Below are 23018 nucleotides of genomic sequence, written 5' to 3'. Positions count from 1 at the left end.
TTGCAGTCCCTGACGAAGATAAAATAGTCCATACTCTAATATCATCCTTACAACTAGACCTACCATTGTATGTGTCAGTGACTAATATTGAGAGATGAAAATAAACACCCAAAATGTAGAAGGTCTACCATTTTTCTCAGCTGCTGTCACAAAGAGGTGACCCTTTCAAGGAGGAATATTTTTAATGCTCATTTCATCCCCCAAAGGTAAAATGTGCATCCATCATTTAGAGAAAACAAAATGTGAGTAAATGGTGTATCTTGGAGGCAAATATTCCCATGAGGCCATGAATCTGGAAGGATGGAAGTCAGTAGCAAAATATGACATATTCACATTTTCACTTTACTTTCAACTTTTCAGGAGCAGGTCCTGCACGGAGAGCAAGATGGAGCTGCATTCAACCAACGGTGGTTTCAACTTGTGCTGACTGTAATTTTTATCCGTAGGTTTGAAGACATACCTGATAGCGGGTCAGAGAGCGAAGGAGTCTCACTGCAGCTGTTCAGAGGCCTTGCTTTCTGGCTTTGAGGTCATTGATGGCTCACAGGTGTCCTCAGGCCCTAGGGGACAGGGGACAGCATCACCAGGGAGTGTCAGTGACTTGGCGCAGACTGTCAAAACCTTTGATAACCTTAAGGTTAGGTTTTTTTTTTCCTACTTCTAAAACTTTATATTAATCCTGCAGTAGAACATGTGAAATAATAAACAGCTTTTGGGGCTGTTGCAGATGACTGGAATGCCCTTAAATTTGGTTTTGTGATTTTTTTCGTGAGGTATAAAAGAAGCAACATTTTGCATTTTGAATATCTTTCCTTTTTGTGACCTGTTCTGCACCTCCATTTTCTTTGTACACTGCATAAAGATGCTTCTCACTTGAGTTGTTATTTCCTTTCTCTGGAACCTTTTAGGGTTTCTAAAAGCTAATAAATGATAGTAAAGGTGATTCTCCTCTCCTCTTGCTGGAGAGCTAGTTGGTCTCTTATTTCCAAGACCACTTTCTCAAGTATTTCTGTGTCTTCTAAAATCCAATGTTTTATGATTATTTTAAATTTTGTTGATGTGGGTGAACCTTATGACGTAGCTAACTGAAGGAGTGAAGGCTTGCCAAGAACATTATAGTATTTCACTATTGGAATAGAGATGTTTTGGTGGCTGTCAAGAAGTACCCATTTCTGTCATAGTGAACTACTAAGGAATTAATATGATGGTCCTTGGGCATATCAAATCAGTCTAGTTTATGAGCTATTCCTCAGTTTCCACATTTGATTTAGTTTCCCCACTTGTACCTCTTCTTTATTTTAATAGTTTAAATATTTGCCATTTCCATTTTTTAAAAGACAGTTAAAACATATATCCACTTCACTTCTGTGTTCTCAAATACCCCAATAATATATTGGTCAGGGTGATGGCCTATTTTTATGGCTTTAATCCAACCTGTTCCTTAACAGATTGGAAAACTGGCTATGTTGGTATTTAAGCTTAATAGGCATCATAATGTGGCAATCAGCTGGGATTATTTCACTTGTGTCAAAATCCATAGGATCGATCACCAGTTACTTTGTGTAATTATTGCATTCAAGTTTATTGACAGTATTCAGATATCATTGTCATTGTGTGCTTTGTTAACTTAGTGCAGAGTTCCCCAGCATCGATACTATCAACATATTGGGCCACCCTATGCACTGTGAAATGTTGAGCAGCATACCTGGCTTCTACCCACTAAGTGCTGGGAGCTTGCCCTCCTCCCATTGTGACAACCAAGACTGTCTCCAGCAGTGCCCAGTGTCCCCTGAGTTGGTGGAGGGTAAAATCACCCCAAGTTTAGGATCAGTGGGGTAGGTACTAGCCCTTGTCTTCCTTGTACTCTCTGGCATATGAATAACAGCTAATGTATCTGAAATTTCCTTGATGCCTGTGCACTTTCGAGACAACTTCTTTGCTGGACTGAAGTAGTCTGAAAGGAACTCTGGGTGCATTGATGGTCACTGAGCATGGCAGGAAAGAATCATGCCAGGAAGGAGCACAAAAACGTGGCTATCTAAATACAATTTCATTACCTAAGGAGAAACAGTTTCCTCCAGGCTTCAAAGTAAGCTGTATTTAAATAGAGAAATAGAGCTCAAAGCCAAAAATAAATGATTTGTTGTGTTTGCTGCCATTTTAGATTTTGTGTGTGTGAGTTTCTATCCATTAGGGAGTATAGTTGCTGACTTCACTTTTTAAAAAGAAATCTGGATGGACAAAATCTATTTAGTATATTCTGTTACCTTGTATAAATTTTCCAAATAATCATTGAAAATTTCCTGAAAATCTTGTGATCTCTTAAGTTGACCATGTGTACCAAAAGGAATTTGAGCAAAAGAATTTTTGTGCCCCTCCAGAAGAGATAGATGAATTGGATCTGAAGTATAATTTCTGCTATTCTGATGGTGTTGTGGGGGATCATAAGACATCTGAGGCCAGGGCTGTCCCAGAAAGTTAGAATTACAGTTGGAGTGGAAGGAGCAGGAAGAGATAGAAGACTCGGTCTCCCCTCCAGGCTTTGTCACTTTGGGAAGTCCTTGCCATACTCTTGTCTTCTCTGCTTCTAGTGCCTGTGGTGAGGATCAGGCGAGAGCAGGCATCTGTGAGCACTTTATAAAATATAAGCACTGGGTAACTGAGTGAATCATTATGAACTAGCAGCCTAAAGCTGAAAGGCAGATAACTGAGGTCTGCCTTGAAGATTATATAGATTATAATCTGACGTAAAACTGTTCAAGTAACAGTTTTTGAACAATAGAAATGTAAAATATCAGTTACTTGCTCATTCATTCTTTGGGCGGGTTTTTCCTCTAAACTTGTCAGTGCCTCATATGCATGTCATTGGCTTGTTGCCTTATATTGTCTGCACAATGGTTAGCTCTTCTTATTAGCTGGAATCACAGACTAGCTCCTCCTGTTCTGCCACCAGGGTCTGTTGACTCTTCCTGTCAGTAGGCTTTCATCTCCTTTGCTGCTGTTGTTACCTCATCCAGCCAGAGTTAGGTCCCATGTAGATTTGTCACAGACCCCACATTTCCTTCCTACCCTGGTGTAAGGCAGTGTTTCCCCGTGTTCCCTTGAGCAGTACTTTCTCTGGATGGACATAGGTGTTAAGCATAGGAAAAAGGTTCTGTGGTCAGATAAGTGTGGGAAATTCTAGGTTAAACAACACTGAAAAGGTTTCTTTACTGCAGGACTTCTTAGAGCTTTTAGTATGCTAATACGCACACTTAGGTCTCCAGAGAGGGTTGTTGTATGCAGCATTCTCAGACCTCTTTGACCACTGATTTCTTTTTTCTAGCTGCTCCTTTGGGAGAATGCTTGTCTAATGAAAGGGTTTTTACACAAGAACCAAGAAATTAGAGAAAAGGTGTTCAGTAAATATTCATCAAATGAATGCGTGCATATCTTGGTCCTGCTGTTCCTCTTACCTGCAATGCACATTGCTTCCCTTCTTCCCCCAAAACTCCTCTTTGCCTATCACAGTTCACTTTCATTACTAGTTTCTATGACTCCTCTACCCAATAATGCTGTAACATTATAGCTATAACATACACAGTCTTCAATATTTTCCTTATGTTTCTTATGTGCCTTACTGTGAGCTCTTAGAATGCAGACAGGGCCCATGTTTAAAAAAAGTTATATTTTTCCCAAATGTCCAGCACGATGCCTGGCATATAGTAGATAATTAAAACTTTCTTTTGGCCTAAATTTTTAATTCTTAAATGATACACAGGAAGATAGAACTCCACAGAGCTTGCTGAAGAAGGACTGAACTGAGAATCCTGAGCAGAACTACATAGAACCAAAGTAATGTCTAGGAAGCATTTCTCTTCCTTCCTAGCACATGTGTTCTATATGTCTGTAAGTTATTTCTCAGTTGGTAGCTGGAGAAGTCTTATCTAATATTTCATAAAATAGTCTGAGTACTATGATGACCTACCAAGAAACTGTAGTCATGTTAAAGGACAAGGGCTTTGATCCTCAGGTCAGAGAGAACCCTCCCACACTCAAGCATTGACTTCTATAGTAAGAGTCTTTCATCAAGAAGCCCTAGCATTACACAATGGGGGACTGTGGGGAGAAGGGCACTGCTAGCACTGTGGCACACAGCACTCTGAGCCTGAGCTTCTGAAGATAGCCCTAGGGTTTGGGATAGGGGAAAGAGGAGTTAGGAAGGGAGCCCAGGAAGGACACAAGGGGTCTACATGTCATAGTCACAGAAGGCAACTGTAGTGCTATAGGAAGGGTCAAAACTCAAAATTGAGGATTGTTCTCAAAGCCTTGGCTTTGGGACTTGTGAGCAAGTTGCTTAGCTTCTCTAAGTCACAGTGAAATGGTGATGATGAGGCAGTCTCTCAGGGTTGTTGTGAAGATTAACTGAAGTAATGCCCATGAATGCTAGGTTTGCACTAAATGCTCAGTTAACACCAGGACATGCATTCATTCCCTCCATGTGGAGATGTGGGCAGTGACCACTGTAGAAGTAAAGAAGGACAGGAGGAGACATAGGTATGGTGTTGATTCGCCCACAATGAGTCATTGATTATCTTGGGAAGGTCTTGCCTTCTCCACTTCTGGATGGAGAGAGGTTCTTCCATTTTTGTCCTTGGTTGTTGCTGTGAGGGTTGTAACCATGTCACAAATGTATAATTGGAGTATGGGCACTTGGCCTATTTAGTGTGACCTCAGCTCTGCAGAGGAGGTCTGCTGCTCATTTGGCATGAAGCTGCAGGTGATAGATTGAAACTACTACACATGCCAATAACAATAGCTGATCTAATGTCTTTGTGAAGAACCAAGAAATGAAAACCAAAGATGTGGGGGGTTGTTTTTCTTTCTTCTTTTCTTTTCCATTTATTACATCAGTACTAATCAGTTAACTGAGTGAGCTGTGACACCATCTTAAGCTCATCTCTGAAAGATCTCACTGGAAATGCACCTGTGTGGCTATCATTGTGAGTTTACCTAAATCTATTCAAAACAGGGCTGGCTGCGTGCTCATGGGGTGAAAGTTTCTACATATTTCCAGTGAGTAATGAGGCTGATGGTATGGATTTGTTCACATGGGGAAATTCAGAGAGGACCTGTCCTATTTCAAAAGCGTTGTACTTTCCCTTTGAGGTTACTAGCCCCAGGGATCATTCTTTTATGACAGTTGCCATGACAAGAAACTCACTTTACTTATTTTTTAATAAGTATTTTATTGTTGTTCTGTTACAGTTGTCCCAGTTTTTCCCCCTTTACCCTCCTCCACCCAGCCCACCCCCAGCTCTCACAGACAATCCCCATCCTATTGTCCATGTCCATCAGTCATTCATACATGTTCCTTGACTAGTCCCTTCCCCTTCTTTCTACCCTTATCTCCTTACCCTCTCCCCTCTGATTGCTGTCAGTTGCTTCCTTGTTTCCATGCCTCTGGTTCTATTTTGCTCATTTGTTTGTTTTGTTCATTAGTTTCCTCTTATAGGTGAGATCATATGACATTTGTCTTTCATCTCCTGGCTTATTTCACTTAGCGTAATAATCTCCAGTTCCATCCATGCTGTCACGAAAGGTAGGAGTTCCTTTTTTCTTCTTTCTGCTGCATAGTATTCCTTTTTGTAAATGCACCACAGTTTTTTGATCCACTCATTTACTGATGAACACTTAGGCTGTTTCCAGTACTTGGCTGTAAATAATGCTGCTATGAACATTGGGGTGCATAGGTTCTTTTAAACTGGTGTTTCAGGATTCTCAGGGTATAATCCCAGCAGTGGAATTTCTGGGTCTAAAGGCAGTTACCTTTTAATTTTTTGAGGAAATTACAAACTGTTTTCCACAGTGGCTATACCAGTCTGCATTCCCATCAACAGTGCACTAGGGTTCCCTTTTCTCCACATGCTCACCGGCTCTTGTTTGTTGATTTGTTAATGGTGGCCATTCTGACTGGTGTGAGGTGGTATCTCATTATGGTTTTAATTTGTATCTCTCTGATGGCTAGTGATGTTGAGCATCCTTTCATATGTCTCTGGACACTTTGTATGTCCTCCTTAGAGAAGTGTTCGTTCAGTTCCTTTGTCCATTTTTTAATTGGATTTTTTGTCTTCCTGATGTTGAGTCATATGAGTTCTTTATATATTTTGGACATCAAACCCTTGTCCAAGACTCTAAATAAATGTTCACTTCTTTTATCTCCTTGTTTTTTGTATTACTTGTCTGTAAAATCATTATGACTAGGCTCAGCTGGCTCACTTTGAGGGTGGAGAAGACCTCTACTGTTAATTAATTCATTATAGAAATGGAAAAGGTAGTAGATCTCTCTCTATATATATATATATCTGTATATCTCCATATACCTATATATCTATATGTAGAGATATATACACACACTACTTACATAGTTTTGTTTTCTTTTTTAAAAGATTTTATTTATTTATTTATTTATTTATTTATTTATTTATTTTTGGAGAGAGTAGAAGGGAAAGAGAAAGAGAGGGACAAAAATATCAATATGTGAGACATGCAACAATTAGTTGCCTCTCAATCAGTTGCCCCAACTGGGGACATGGTCCGCAACCCAGACATGTGCCCTGACTGGGAATCAAACTGGTAGCCCTTCAGTTTGCATACCAGCACTAAATCAATTGAGCCACACCAGCCAGGGCTATAGTTTAGAAATTAAATATTTATTATCAATGGTGACTATACTTAAAACCATTAAATTAAATGGTGAATTGTATGGTATGTTAATTATATCTCAATAAAACTGTTATAAAAAAGAATAAATGGTAGTCTGCTGGCTCTGAAATATGGATATAAAAAATTTTCCTAAAAAATGACTTTTTAAGATTTATCTATATTTTAGTTGTTTGTGTATATGTCCTTCAATTAGGAGAAAGCACATCACATATAAATTGACAGCTCTTTCTTAGAGAAGAATTTCATCTGATAGATGTAGAAGGAATGAGCAAAAGGGAATCCCCATTAGAATGTCACAGTAATAGTTGTTGCAGGCAAGATCCATCAATGAACTCTAAAATTAGTGGTTATATGTTTAAGGAGAAATGGGATATTTGCATATCCTCCAAGCATCCCCCCTCTCCTCCAGATATTTATTCACTGTAAAAGGAAGAATAGTAAGTGGCAGTGGAAAACCTGGCAGGCCCTCCGTCAGTGGATGAGGAAGGTTAATAAGAATAGTGGATCTTGTACACAGTGATGTGAGGTGCTGAAAAGGGCACATCACCTCTGTGGAGTTCTCCTCCAGATTCCAAACCTTAGTCAGCTTGAGTGAAAGCATCAGACAAATCCAAATTCAAGGGCAGTCTACAAATTACTTGACCAGGACACTTTAAAAGTGACAGGATCATCGAAGACAAGGATGGCTGAGGACCTGCCACAGACCAAAGGAGTCTAAAGAGAGAGAACAATTACTTAATTGCTTCCCAGGTCAGAAACGGGACATTATGGGGGAAACTGAGAACTTTGAATATGAGGTATTAGGCGTAAATGAAATTTCTCAAAATATGAAATACTTCCTTTTTCTGACTTTTTGATGGAATATTTCCACAACATAGTAACAGTATTCTTGCCTTGTGAGCCTCAGTTAATAAATGCAGTTAATAAATAAATGTAGGACTCAGGAATCTGAGAGAGGTTCTATGATTCTCCACTCTATGACCTTGGGATCCGGTGTCTGATTTTCCAAGATTTTGTTTTGCCTCCAGTATTCTCAAGCTGTTCACTTCCTGTTCTTAAAGGTTTAGTTTGCCCCCCCTTTTTTTTTTGTAACAATTAGTGCTTCTATTTTCCTCTAATATTTTGCTTCTATTTTTCTCTGGTATTTTGTTAGCAGAAATCACCATGCGCCAGCCCCCCAGTGCTGTGTAATAGCCAGGATGCCTTCTGCTCACATTGCAAGGTGATTCCTGTTCACTTGGAGATGTCATACCTGTGTGGTTGGGGTTGAGGACGCTACTGCCTGGCCTTAAACTCCTGCTGTCATTTTCTAACTGTGTGACTCTGGGCAAGTCTCTTCTCTTCTCTGCCTCAGTTTCCTCCTGAGCCCCATAAAATGGGGCTAATCAGCCCTGGCTGGTGTGGCTCAGTGGATTGAGTGCCAGAGTATGAACTAAAGGGTCATCAGTTTGATTCCCAGTCAGGGCACATGCCTGGGTTATGGGCTGGGTCCCTGGTGGGGTGCACATGAAAGTCCACCACACACTGATGCTTCTCTCCCCCTCTTTCTCCCTACCTTCCCCCCCTGCTTAAAAATAAATAAATAAAATCTTTAAAAAAATAAAATAGGGGTAATCATAGTGTCAGCTTCATAGGTGTTATGAGGACTAAATAAAGTGATGTAGGCAAAGAGCCTAGAACTTGGAATAGGCCTCAGTAAGCTGTATTACTGTTATGTTGCATGTTCCTATATGTCACGTGTTCAACCTGAGTTTTGGGTTTGGGGAGCAAGGGGTGTTTCTGGTCACATGACAGCTTGCCTAGTAGTTGTATTCAGCAGACTAAACAGGCAAAGCCAGGGCTTTTCTGATGTTTCCTCCTCGTTTCTCAGAAAACAGGTTTCCCTGCTCCCTCCTTTGACAGTTATGAAAAAAGGACAGCTGTTAGCTTAGAAATGGTTTATCTTGTGAAGAGAAACAGCCCTGAAGAAAAAAACAGTATTTTATAGCTCTGTGCTGCTATATACTCTGAACAGAGTGTAGGGTGCATGTATCAAAGTCTGTTTAAAAATAAATGCAAATGCCCCCAAGTGTATTAGAGAAATAGTTATAATCTTCCCTCTGAGCCCATGTTCATGTTGGGGGAAGGAGCACAGATAATCTGGGAAAATGCAGAACTTGCTCTTGGGTGATCTCCAATGGGATCTTGGGTTTTCCAGGCAATAGCCAGTGTATGCTTTGGCCCAGGAAGTACTCTGTCTGGGGTACCTTAACTGTTCTTGATAAGCTTCCCTTGGTACCAGTGTGCCAATAGTGCCATTTAAAAGAACCAGGAGGACGTGGTCCTAACTGCCTTGGTCCCTTCATGGAATGAGGCAGAGGAGACCAGAGTGCCAGGATTATTCCTAGGTCCTCCTTGTACCAGGAAAGGAGGCCAGAGAGAGGCTGCATGGTGGTCAGGGGCCAGGAGCTCTGCAGTCTGGGCCCCCCTGTTGTTGACAAGCATTTGTGTGGTCAGAGCAATCACTTTTGCTCTGAAGTGTTGAGGATTAATTGAGATCAAGTACAGGAGACTGCAGACATTGTCTGGTTAAGGGCCTGATTATTATTCATGGCATGCCCTCTGTACATTGGTGTTTCTAAGTCATAGCAGCTGCCATCATTACAACAGCCAACTTTATCTAATATGCCTCCCACTGTTGCTTCCCTGTGAGTCAGTTGCTTTGGTATGCCTCCCAAGGTGGCAGGATATATCCCAGGTAGTTCCCTGAAGTATGAAATGCTTCCCAGTGAGGGCTTCTCAGGGATGGAGTTACTAGCAGCGGCATGGGGGGAGATGGGCATTTAATGGATTGGCAAACATTTCAGAGAGGTGTCTGCATGCCTAGCAAAAAGCAGTTTGTGAGATGTTTTAACCCAATTAAAGTGAAGCTTTAATATATAATGGTTAAGGGAAAATGGCTGTCAGGGGTGGAGAGGGGAAGTAAACTCACCTAACCATTGCCTGGTGGGGCCCTTGTCATGCAGAATGGGCTCTCACCACAGAGCAGAAGGGGATGTTGAGATTCAGAATATCTCCATCAGGGAAGATGTATTTCCTGAAGATTTTTTGTTTCATTTGTTTTACAGTTTTAATTTTAAAAGCCTCCCCCGTCCCCCCAAAGGAAGGTAGCTGAAGAAGAAATAAAATGACAAAGAGCAACATTTTCAAAGCAAGTCTACAGCTTGTTCTCCCACCCAACCCCATGTCCCCACTCAGGGCAAAGCTGCTGTGGGAATGCCGAGTGAGCACTGTTCAGGCCATCAGGAGTCCCAGTCATAGGTCCTACTCTCTACTGCTTCACATGGAACCCCAACGAGCCCCCGAACCTCCCTCAGTGTAGACTCCTAGACCATTTATGAACACCTGGACTCTGACAGTGTATGTCTGTGCCTTCGCTCCCTGAGATTCTTTTGTGGGCAGCTCTACAAGATCTTACCTCCATATTAGAACATTTTATCACAGCAGGGTACAGGCCCACGTAGCCTCTTTGTCAAAGGGACATAATTTTGACTTGGTCATCTATGAAGACCACTGCCGCAGGCTCCCTGAAGATTAACAGGTCCCAACGGGCACTCCCAGTCTCCATAGGCCTTTCAACCCCTTTGCAGCCAAGACCTTCACAGAGAAGGTGCAGAGTCTGAGTTGTGTGGCTCCGATTCCTATCAAGGGGATCCTTGGTGGAGAGTGTGTACCCTCTGCTGTTGGATTGGTTCGATAGTCACTCCCATTTATTTGTGGCTTTAAATGTGTAAAACATCATATATACATAAAATCAGTGTGCAGTGGAATTCCTAAGAACCAGATGGCCTGTTTCAAAGTGCATCATGTGTACTTGAGGAGAGAAAAATACTCAGAAACAACTGATGCCAAGAGATAACTAAAAAAGAAATGGCTATGCAAGAACAGATACCAAGGATGGCTGTCCTGTCTGTGATCAGGGACATTAAATTACCAGATGAACTATCTTTATAACCAGAGAGAATAGTGACCAGAAACTTTAATATTAAATACCAACATTTACTGAATACTCACTAACACTTCAGACCTTGCGCAGAGCCAAGCTGTGGTAAGTGCATATGCACCTCCACTTGTCCACCTCTCACCCGCAGCAGACATTACCAGTCCATCACAGCTCTCCTCCTGTTGGGCCAGGAGGCTGCCTCATCATCTTCAGTTCACTAATCTAGAAAGTCAGTATCATGGGATTAGAGTTGGTGCACAAAACAAAGCTGATTTAAAATACCTCTGACATGCTTTAATTGTATTAATTCATTTTGCCCTTATAGTAATTTTTCAAGTTAGATATAGTTCCTTTTTACCAAGGAAGAAAATGAGACTCAGAGAGAGTCCCTATTAAGTGGTAGAACCAGTGCATGACAGTTTGATTTCAAAGCCATTGCCTTTAATCACTGTTATACTACTTCTCTAGTCTTAATGTTTAAAAAGTGGTCAGAGTAATAGCTTTTTACTCTTTCATTGTGTCTTTACAAGATTGTGAAATTCCCTGGGCCCTAAGGGTTTGGCTCAGAGTCTTTCACACCATTCCCACACTCTAGGTTGGATCCACTCCAGCCCCAGGCCACTCACTACTTGGCCCCTGAAAAGGCCACTGTTTCCCTAGAGAAGCAAGTCTGCCACCACTGCCACCACCGAAGTCATTTACTTATGTCCCCACCAGGGGGCACCCTTAGGACCTCGCTGGGTGTTTCTTGGGCACATCTACTTTATGCCTCCCGTGGGGGCTGGGAAGGGTACTCCCATTTGTGTGGTACTGGAATTTTGGAATTATTTTTTATTTGAGAAGATCAGTGGCCCATTGGTAAAATGTTTTGAAGTTTAACTCAGTCAATACCAAGATACACTTTAAAATAATTTTATTGTGTGTTTTGATAATTAGAACATTTTACCCATTAATAATGTCAGTTTTTAAAGAGCTATAACCAGATTTTACCTAGGTACTACTCTTTGCTCAGGTATGTTAGTTAATGTTATGTTAGGTCAGGTACGTTAGCTCTGTTGTCATGTTTGTTTTCATTTTTTGATAATATAAATGTTCAAACTTAGCTTGTGCATTGCCTCAGATTCCCAAATTACACACCTCTTTAGAATCTTTGTTTCTTTTGTTTAATACAGCGTGGGCCTGAAATCTAAGTTGGGATGTGATCTGGGCCATGTCCTTGCCTTTAGGAATTAAGTGACACTTATTTTAAATTTCTGAAGTAATATTTAGCTTCCTATAATGTATTCCAATGTTTAACAATGCTATGTAAGGACATTTTTTAGTCATAATATATCTTTGCTGCTACAGTTTGTCTTCTCCACTGGAAGTGGTTACTTGCTATCTCAATGGCAGTTCCTAGTTTAATGGATCACATTAATAATAACAGTAAATTTATTAAGAGAGCCAGGAATGACGCTAGACTAGCTGCATACATAATCATTTGATCCTTACCACATATTTTCAAGAAAAGTGTTATCAGTCTCTTTTTACAGATGAGAGAACTGAGGTGAGTGGCTTGAACAGGATCCTCCAAAACGAGTAAGGATTCGAGATGGGATTTGAACCCTGGTTTATGAGAAATGAAGGCCTTGCTGCCCTTTCTACTCTAACTGTCAGTATTGTTTTGTCTTTTCTTTTCTAGATAAGCTAATTTCTGCAAACTTTTAAGAATTCCTAGGTCTATAAACAGGCCCCTCTGATTATTCAGACTATTTTCTAGGAACAGCTCACTATCACATAGAGCTCGTAGACCTTGGCTTAGTGTTCTCGTGTAGGGTAATAGCATGTTGTTCAATGACAGCAGCCTTATTGAGGTGTGATTCCCATACCAAGAGACCCCTTTAAAGTGTACAATTTGATAATTTTAATATATTTTCAAAGTTGTGCAACTATCACCACAATCAAGTTTAGAACACTTTCATTACCCCTCAAAAGAAACCCTATGTCCATTAGATCGGGGTCCCCAACCTCCAGTCCATGGACCAGTACTGGTCCAGGCCTCACAGCAGAAGGTGAGCTTAATGTAATGCACTTGAATCATCTTAGAACCACCCCCCTCTGCCAGGTCTGTGGAAAAACTGTCTTCCATGAACCAGTCTCTGGTGCCAAAAAGGTTGGGGACTGCTGCATTAGATCCCTGCGCATTCTCTTATCCCTCTCTCCCCCTGGCAACACCCGATCTCCTTTCCATCTCTATGGACTTGCCTTTTCTGAACATTTTATATGGATGGAATCATTCAGTATGTGGCCTTTGTGTCTGTCTTCACTCACTGAGTACAATGTTTTGATGGTTCATTGTAGCCTACATCTGTACTTCATTTTTTTTGATGGCTAAATAATATTCCATTATATGGTTAGATTCATTCATCTGTTAATGGACATTTGAGTTTTGTATTTTTTGGCTGTTTTGTAACATTCATGTACAGGTCATGAATGTTAGGTGGACATGTTTCCATTTTTACTTTGCCAGTTTGTCTTTAACTCATCCTGGAGTGGATCAGTAAGCCTTCCGTTGGTTATAACCATTCTACATGACAGCAAATTGCAACAATAGAGGACCTGTTTGAATTACGTATTATGGTCATGTTTTCTGGGTGAGTTCCCATGGTCTGTGTTTTTCTTGTAGACCTGCCCTTCATGCAGAATCACATTTGCTCCCAAATCGGAAGCTGGTACAGAAGGAGGAGCAGTGCAAAACAGCTGTCAGGAGGAGCATAAAAATAACACCAAGGTAACAAGTTCCTGGTTGTCATTGCTGTCAGTTCCTCTCCTAGCACATCTACCTGAGATGACATTCCTGGCTTGTCGACTTCTCAGTTCTTAGAGTAACTCCTCTTAGGTGACATGGTTCCACACCTTCTAGTCCTTTGAGTTTTGAACAGACCAGTAAAGAACAGGCTGGAGAGTCAGAACTAATCCATGAGAAGTAATCACATGCTGAACTGGATGGGATCCCTAATGGGCAATAAGGGTTCAAAGACATGTGCATTAGAGTAGTTAGGGAAAGTTTGTGGAGCTGGATGTTGGACTCAAAATACAGTGGAATATGGATTAGCCAAAAGAAGAGGGGACATTGGGATAAGAGACACCGTGAAGAGGGACTTGCGGTTAGGGACAGCAGTGAGAAAATGCCAGAAAAATCTCATTTGGAACCAGAGCCAGGACTGGAGTGGAAAGCAGAACAAAAACCAAACCTGAGAGCCTTTCAAGCAGCTATGAAGGCTGACCCTCCAGGAGACCTTTATCTGTCACCCACCTCCATGTCATCTGCCCATGGACTTGTGCAACACTGGGTCAGTCTGTGTTGCAGACAGGCAGTCACCCTTTCTTAAGCTACTGCCCACAGGGGTTTCCTTTCTCTGAACCCACCCTTGCACTTCTCCTGAGTCCCTCAAATGTTCCCCACCGCCCTCTGGATCCCTGGTTCTGTGGTTAGAAAACTCTGAGAGCCTTAACCTCCCTGGTTGTCTGAATGCCTGGAGGTGCAATTTGACAAACTAAGAGGATAGGGAAAAGCAGGTGGGCAAAGAGGTTGAGAGTTTGGATTAGAACAGAGATTTGAAGGTGTAGCGTGCAGTCCAGTGGGATCCCCACATAGCAGAGGAGTTGGGTGGAACAGCACTCTTGCACACCCACAGGTCACTTCTGTGTCTGCTTCTCTCTTTGTCTTGAGGCAGGCTTCTGGCGGACATAATTCTAAGACCCAAAATGGACTTCTGAGCCCTCCCCAAGAAGAGAAGCTCACCAACAGCCAGACTTCTTTGTGTGAGATCTTACAGGAAAAGGGAAGATGGGCAGGTGTCAGCTTGGACCAGTCTGCTCTCCTTTCACTGAGATTCAAGAATATCTGGGAGAAAACTGATGCCCACTTTGTTGATGTTATCAAAGAAGACAGGTAAGAGTGGAGCCATGGGCATTGAAGTAAAGTTTGCAGGTAAAAGCCTCACCCTTTTTCTGAATTACCTTATCTCTCATGTGTTGTCAGTGTGTCGCTTTACTTTGAAGTAATTTAAAACATATAGAAATGTTGCATGAGTAATACAAACAATTCCCTTTATACTAGAGGTGTCCAGCTCACAGCCTATGGGCTACATATGGCCCAGGATGGCTATGAATGAAGCCCAACACAAAACCCTAAATTTACTTAAAACCTTTTTTTTTTTTTGCTCATCAGCAAAAAAGTAGTTTTAAGTAGTGTTTGTGTATTTAGTGTGGCTCAAGACAACTCTTCTTCAGGTATGACCCAGAGACACCAAAAGGTTGGATATCCCTGCTTTATATGCTTTACCTGATTTTCTAACTTTTAACATTTTACTGTTTGTTTTATTCTCCTCTCTCTCCCCCTTTCTCTATGAAATTTATTTTTTTTCTGACCCATGTAACTAACTTAAATACATCATTCTCTTTACCCCTTAATACTATATTTCCTAACAACAAAGATGTTCTTTTACATAATCGTAGTTATCAAATTCAGGAAACTTAGCACTGATGTGATATTTTATCTAATCTGCAGTCTATATTCCAGTTTTGTCAGTTGGTCCAATATGTCTTTGATGGTACTTCCTTTCCCTCTAGTACAGGATCCAGTCCAGGATCACAGATTTATTATCTGGTGTCATTCCTCTTCAGTCTTTTTAAATCTAAGACAGTCCCTCGGCCATTCTGTGTCTTTCATGATGTTGACATTTTTGAAAAATGCAGGCCTAGTTCTTTTATAAAATATTCCTGAAATTGGATTTGTGTGTTTCCTCATGATTACATTTAGGCTGGACAGATACTACAGAAGGGGTATGTCCTTCTCAGGTGTCATATCTAGAGGCACCTGGTGCTTATTTGTCCTTCATCTGCATAGTAATTTTGGTCAGCCAGGCAAGTGCTGCAGCATTCTCCAATCTATAGTTATAATTTTCTTCTTGTGACTAATAAGCAGGCTGTGGCAAGAACTTTATGATCATGTAAATATCCCATTCCTCATCAAATGCTAGATTTTATCTCCACTGATGGTTCTTGCGTGTAACAGTCTTTACTCTGATGGTTGAGGATGGTGATTTTCCACTCCAGCACAAGCTACACAGTTATCATTTGGCACTAGCATTCTGCTGTAAAGAAAAGTCCCTCCCCACTTATTCCTTTGTCTACCCATATGCTATCAACCTGGACCCTTGGAATCCTGTTCTACTTAAAAGATACAATCATCATTGTCCTTACTCTAGTTTGATGCTCTAGTTGTACCAAATCTGGCCACCAGGAGCCCCCCCTTCAGGCTGGCTCCTGTGTCTTTTTTAACATTACTCAGGCATTTATTATGAGCAATTTCTTACATTCTAGCACAGTGATTTTCAACCGGAGTGCCAACTCTTTAGTCAGAGACACTGACCTCTTTTCCCTTAGATTGTCAAAGCTTTTGCACAGCTAAGGAAAACAGTATCAAAATAAAAAGAGAACCAACTGTATGGGAAAACATATTTGCCAATGATACCTCAGACAAGGGTTTAATCTCCAAATTATATAAAGAACTTACACGACTCCACTCTAAGAAGACAAGTAACCCAATTAAAAAATGGGCAAAGGACTTGAACAGACACTTCTCCAAGGAGGACATACAGAAAATCCAAAGACACATGAAGAGATGCTCAATATCGCTAGCCATCAGAGAGATGCAGATTAAAACCACAATGAGATACCACTTCACACCAGCCAGAATGGCCATCATAAACAAAGCAACAAACAACAAGTGTTGGAGAGGATGTGGAGAAAGGGGGTCCCTAGTGCACTGTTGGTGGGACTGCAGACTGGTACAACCACTATGGAAAGCAGTTTGGAACTTCCTCAGAAAACTAAAAATGGATCTGCCTTTTGACCCAGCAATTCCATTGCTGGGACTCTACCCTAAGAACACTAAAACACCAATACAAAAGAACCTTTGCACCCCGATGTTCATAGCAGCACAATTTATAATAGCTAGGTGCTGGAAGCAACCTAGATGCCCATCAGTAAATGAATGGATCAAAAAACTATGGTACATTTACACAATGGAATTCTATGCAGCAGAAAGAAAGAAGGAGCTTATACCCTTTGCAACAGCATGGATAGAGATGGAAAGCATTATGCTAAGTGAAACAAGCCAGGCAGTGAAAGACAAATACCACATGATATCACCTTTAACAGGAATCTAAACAACAAAACAAAACAAAAAAAACTAGCAAAATATAACCAAAGACACTGAAATAGGGGATAGTCTGACAGTGGCCAGAGGGGAGAGAAGAAGGAATTTCAGGGGGGAATGGGTAGGGATTACAGGAACAAATTTGGAGGACACATGGACAAAAACTAGGGGTGGGGGGTAATGGGGGGAAGGGGGGAGGGTTGGGTGGGTGGGCTGGAATGGGAGTAGGGGGGAGAAAACTGTACTTGAACAATGATTAAAATAAAAAAAAAATGATAACAGCCAGCACAACAATAGCCTTCCAGTTTGAATGAATGAAACTTATACCTCTTTTTTTTTGTTTTTGGTCAGATCATCAAAAGATATATTTTTTCATGTGTGGCAGAATTTTAGTAATTAACTTATGTGGCCATGAGGTGCAAAAGGTTGACAAGGCTGCTCTAGCACAGCAGGCTATTCCAGGCTCATTTTGTGTCTTCCCTGCCCCAGCTCAGGAACCCGACAGTTCTCGAAAGAGCCCTCAGTACTTTTAGTGAAGAATGGTATTTAGATGTAGTTATTAATGTCTAACTCTATGTCATCGTGGTCAAAGACATACTCCGTGATTTCAGTCCTTTTACATTTATTGACTCTTGTTTTATGGCCTCACATGTCATCTTTTTTTGTGAACATACCCTTGCACTCAGAAAAAATTATATTCAGTATTTGTAGGGTGTTGTGATAGTGGATCAACATTAGGGGACAGAATTTTCTCTTTTCTGAGTCTGAGATCATAGTAAGGTATTACACACTTAACACAAAAAGAGAGTTCACTCTGTTGCAAGGAAAAGAGGAAACATATGTACAGTGAACCTTACTATGTGTCAGGCACATGCTAGGCACTTTACCTATCTCATCTAATTTAATTCTAGTGTTGTGTGAGTCAGAGAGACTATACCCCACGGCTGTATTTGCCTTCTGAAACTATGTTAACATTCCCTTAAGTGTATAGCAGTTTCCTGCAGTAGAAAAAGGATATTAACTATTTGCTGGCACTTCATAAAAGAATGAGTCACATAAAGCAGGTTTGATTTCTCTGCTATTAAAGCCATTGAGCATTATTATTTTTCAGGCTTCACATGCAATCTGTATTTGTGACAGTAGCACTAACTGTAAACACAATTACACACAAAATTATACTAACTGTAAACACAATTTTGTGATAACAATCTCTTAGCTTTCTTTGATGGTGGTGATTGCTGTCAATACTCTGAATGACAGGACAGCCAGCTCTGAATTATGTTTTCACTGGAAGCCTTTAAATCTGCATAAGTACTCTCATTATAAGGATTTGCTGGTTTTAGAAGGATATTTTCATAGAACAAAGGAGCTGCCTTCTTCTAACCCTGGATATCAGGAAGATGTTTTCAAAAGCAGAGTTCTAATGATATGTATTATAATTATGGCAAATGGTTGTTCTTTAGTGGAAGGGAAATATCAAATGTGATTATGTTTGCAGACACTTTCCAGAGGTATGTTCTGAAAGGGATGGTCGAACCCTTTCAGATCATACCATCCCTTTCAGATCATTCATCCCTTTCAGAAGGGATGTATCTATAACATGGTGACTTTTAGATACAGCTTTTATGACATGCTTACTGAATGGCATTTCGGTAGCTAATTGCAGTCTTCTGATAAAGTAAATATGATCAAGCTTCATGATGATGGACTGCATTTTTCATCTTTTCTAGCCTGATGAAAGATTATTTTTTTAAGCCACCCATTAATCAGTTCAGCTTGAACTTTTTGGATCAGGAGCTAGAGCAAGCCTACAGGACTAGCTATCAAGAAGAGGTGAGTGTTCCTTATCATTTTACTAAGAAATGTGCCACTTTTTAGTGGATAGTTCCTAATTTTATGCTTTGGAAACTTTTTTGTTTTCCTAAGTGACAGGAAAATGAAGGCTACTATTGATTTCCTATAATCTGTAAGCCCTAAATTGCATCTGTATATGAATTTATCTACACAAGGGAGAAAATAATCTTCCTGTACTCTTTAGTCTAACAACCCAGGCTTGTCATTCCCCAGTCCCTTTCCTCTGCAGTTGGTGCATCTACCATTAGGCTGTGCACTCCCCTAGGACCTCGTTTCATGTCTACTCCCAGCACCCTGAACAGAGCCAGACCCAGAGCAGGCTCCTGAGTGAAGGCATAAGCATCTCTTACTGTCAGTTGACAGGCCTGTGTTTTCATGTGCTGCTGCTACAATCCCCACCTATTACTCCTGTCATGATCCCAGCTTTCACATACCCTGAACCTGGGACCCAGACATTCAGTGGAAGCTTCCAGCACATGGCTTTTGTGCTACTGACTTTACAGACACAGAATCATTACCAGTCAACAACTCAGCCTTCCAGGTTCAGTATGTAACACTTCTGTGCGAGCTTACTGGTGTGTAATCAGTTGCTGTGTGACCTTGGTCAAGTTCCTTAACTCATCTGTGCCTTAGGTTCCTCATTATTAAGTGGAGAATAGTAAGGAGATGACCCACCTAGAGCACTTATTACTCTGTACCTGGTTAGGGGTAGGCAAGTGCTCAATAAATGTTTGGGGTTTCCCACCGAAACCACACTTCATGACCATCCGTCGCATCATCTATGCATGCGCCCCCACCTTTCTTCTACCCCAAATAGGTTATGAAGAATTCTCCTGTGAAGACTTTTGCCAGTGCCACCTTCAGCTCCCTCCTGGACGTGTTTCTGTCAACAACAGTGTTTCTGATTCTTTCCATCACCTGCTTCCTAAAGTACGGGGCTGCCACCACACCTCCCTCGCCAGCCACCCTAGTGGTCTTCGGGGCGGCCTTGCTACTGGAGGTGCTGTCCCTCGTGGTCTCCGTCAGGTAAAGGCTCACCTGCAGGGCGGTTCTCCAGCTTTTAGCTTCTGGCTCCCTCTGCTGGCTCAATAGTTTATGACTGAACAGTCTGCAGCACAACTGACCAGCGGTCTGAAGCGGGCTGTCTCTGCAAGCTCATTCCAGGTGACGGGTCCTCTTTCCTTCCCTCCCCCAGCTCTATTTCGCAGGTCCCTCCTTTGAACACCCTGGCCCGTGGCACAGGTGGGCACTCTTTTTACCAGAGGGTCAGTGTCCTCTGCAGCCCCAATGCCGCCAGCTAGTCCCTGGATCTCCCAAATCAGAGACTTTAAAAAAAAGAAAAGGTGGGAAGACAAGGAATAAGACAGAGAAGAGAAAAAGAAAAGAAAGGGAACCTGCAGAATGGAAGAGAATATTTGCATATCTTATCTACGACTAGGGTCTGATATCTAGAATGTAAGCTCAATAGTAAAAAGATAACCCATTTAAAAATGGACAGAGTCTGAATAGAAAGCAGTGGCGCCTTAGGAAGCTGGGCCCTCAGGACCTGCCCAACGTGACTTTGGGTTCAGTCTAGCACTGAGAAAGCTTCCAGGTGCTCTACATTTCTGACTGGATGTGAATACACAAGCACCCAGACAGCCTGCACCATCTGCCTCCTGGGCACTATGACACTGGATCTTTGCACTACAACCACCTTCTCTGTTCAGCCCTGTCACTCCCAACAGGGGAGCCTGTCAGCCTAGTGGGGTCCCACTGGTAATTGCCCCAAAAGCTGGGGTAAAACAGAAACAGGGAGAAGGACCCTGACCATAAGTATCTGCTCCTCCTTCCCAGCATCCCAGGACAGGAAGCAGTAGCTTTAGGTCTGGCCCTGAGGCTGGCTGCCTGCCCCCTCCCTTTGGCACTCACTGCTCCTTTGCTTCCCAGTGAGGCCCCTGGGAGAAGGCTCTTTGCTGAGGGCTGCCAGAGGCCACAACCTCATCTCCTGTCCCTGGTTGAGGTCACTCTGAGGCGCATCCTTGCCGGCTTCAGTTCCCCTGTAGGTGGGTGGAGCTGCATTGCCCACAAGTGTCTCTTCCATAACACAGCCTTTCTTTCCTGTGTGCCTGCCCCACTGTGTCCTGGCTCTGCACATCTCGCTGAGCTGCCTGGGACCCACTCCCAAGTCCCCTGCTTCTGGGAACCCAGTCTAAGTCATCATCAGGCCCCTATGTTTTTTTTCCTTTTTAATGTTAGTTTTGTGATACAATTCATATATAATAAATGCACTCATTTAAGCCTACAATTCAATTAACTTTAGTAAACTCACAAAGTTGTACAAATGTCACCATAGACTTTTAGAACATTTATATCACCCCAAAGAAAACACAGTGCACATTTGCAGTTACTCCACTTTCCTCACTTCCCCAGCTCCAGGTTTCTGTCTGGTATGGGTTCTACAGCCAGAGAAGGCTTTTGATCTCTCTGGGGCTAGCATCGTCTCCATACATTTTTTTAAAAACCCTTTATACTATGGTTTCCTGTTCCTTTGGGCCCAATTCTACAGTATTTGGGCTAACCCACATTTAGAGGCTGCGGAAGGTCTCAAGCACACACAAGCCAGGCCTAGCCGTGCCTGGATGCCAAGGTCCTGGGCCAGGCAAATGAGGTAGCCACTATGCTCCTGAAAGAGCTCTAGTGTGACTTTAAAAGTTCACTTTACCTGGGAGAGGTTGAGACCTCTCAGTCCCCTAAGGACATATTTATATTTAGGACTCCAGACTAGTAAGAACCTACACTGGTGAATAGGTAGGTGCCCCAAGGAGGCCAGTTCTTGCCGGCTTCAGTGGCTGGCTCTGGGCCTGGTATCTCTTCTGGAAGCCTTCCCAGTCTCAGCTTGGGCCCTTGTTCTTCCACACCAACCATTTGTGCTGTGCCCCAGACAGGCGTGAGACAGGGGTCTTGTCCTTGGAACTCTGCAGTCCTGGGGACCTTTGTGGAGGCTTCCCGGGCTTCCCAGGCCAGGCTGGGACTCAGCTCCCTCTGTCTCCTTGTAGGGCTAATGTATTCTGCCTTTGAGCATATTTATGGTTATTCTTGGAAATAGTCCAAGGACTCCATTATCCTTTAAGTATCAGGAGGCCAGAATAGTTCAGGACTTAACAAGGTCAGATCGGCCAGGTTCCACATGGGATATGGCTGAGATTTAGAGTTTCCTCATGGGGGCTAAACACAGGCAGAGCGCTAGCTGCACTGCAGGTGGTTAGGCCTCAAAGGGCAGGTACCTGGGTGTGTCTGAGCCCCCTGATGGGGGCTTCTAGCCCCTCAAGTAGTAAGGACAACGAGGCTGCCCACCCCCCCGCCCCCCCGCACCTTCCCCAGGGGCTGGCTTCAGAGAGGGACCATGTACGTGGGTCCCCCTCCTGCTGCAGACCCCCCACTGCCCTTCTTTCTGTTTCCACTGCTGGAGTCTAGGCCACTCCTGAGTCTGGGATCCCTCGCTTAGTCAAGGCCATTCTGCCTTCAGAATCACAGTTTCCAGCCCCTGGATCACACACTCAGCTCCCTTGTTTATGAAGAATATTTTATGATGTTCACATCACTATCCTGAAATGTAGCCCACCTATGCACACAACTTCTAAAAGAATCAATGAAATGTTGTCACTCCAATACGAAGGAGAAACGAGAAAGCCATTTAAAATAAAATATGTAGTGCCTTACTTCAAATATGCTAGGGCACCAACATCTACAGTTGTAACAGCTGTCAGCTGTCTGCTCTCACGCACACGATTGCTGAAAATGGGATGGTTCTAAGCCTGGACCATCCGACGTGTGCATGTTTAGCGGCATAAGCGCCATGGGCTGGGTTACAGCCTACGGTTTCTGAAATGCTGAACAACTCTTGGTGATGTCCCAAACTAAACAAAGGGTAATCTTGCTTGATTTACACAGTGGTTTATTCCTGGAAATGTGTATGTTAACAACACGCAGAAACCACTTTCTGTTTGTAAAGTAAATGCAACTGGGGTGTAGGCTGAGGTCCTTGTCAGCAGAATTTCAACTCCATGGGACATGCCTAGGGGGCGTGTGATGGTTGTGTGGGGCACAGGGCAGAGCTTCACTGTACATTGCAGAATGCCTCTCTAGATGTCAGTTGCCCCCTCAATCATTGTGGTAATCCAACAGGCACCCCCAACATTCCAAAACATCCCCTGAACCTCCCACTCGAGACCTCCTGCCCTACTTAGCAGGTAACAGTAAGGTGGCCGCCTTTCATGGGGCCTGTTAGTA

General features: G+C 42.5%; 1 protein-coding gene across 1 annotated transcript in view; it reads left to right on the top strand.

Annotated features, from left to right (window-relative positions):
- Positions 1-439: 439 nt before the first annotated feature.
- Positions 440-23018, top strand: part of LOC114503776 (adenylate cyclase type 9-like) — a gene marked incomplete at its 5' end in the record, with an annotated part of 36247 nt that continues 13668 nt past the window's right edge. The window contains 5 exons of the mRNA XM_028521413.2: positions 440-637; positions 13353-13457; positions 14404-14621; positions 18623-18725; positions 19564-19772. Of these exons, the coding sequence (XP_028377214.2) occupies positions 440-637; positions 13353-13457; positions 14404-14621; positions 18623-18725; positions 19564-19772 (833 nt within the window). The remainder of the gene's footprint in view (positions 638-13352; positions 13458-14403; positions 14622-18622; positions 18726-19563; positions 19773-23018) is intronic.

The sequence above is a fragment of the Phyllostomus discolor genome, chromosome 3, assembly GCF_004126475.2.
Source record: "Phyllostomus discolor isolate MPI-MPIP mPhyDis1 chromosome 3, mPhyDis1.pri.v3, whole genome shotgun sequence".
NCBI classification, from domain to species: Eukaryota; Metazoa; Chordata; class Mammalia; order Chiroptera; family Phyllostomidae; genus Phyllostomus; species Phyllostomus discolor.
The sequence above is the reverse complement of the archived record's forward strand: the minus strand, read 5'-3'. Positions and strand labels throughout refer to the sequence as shown.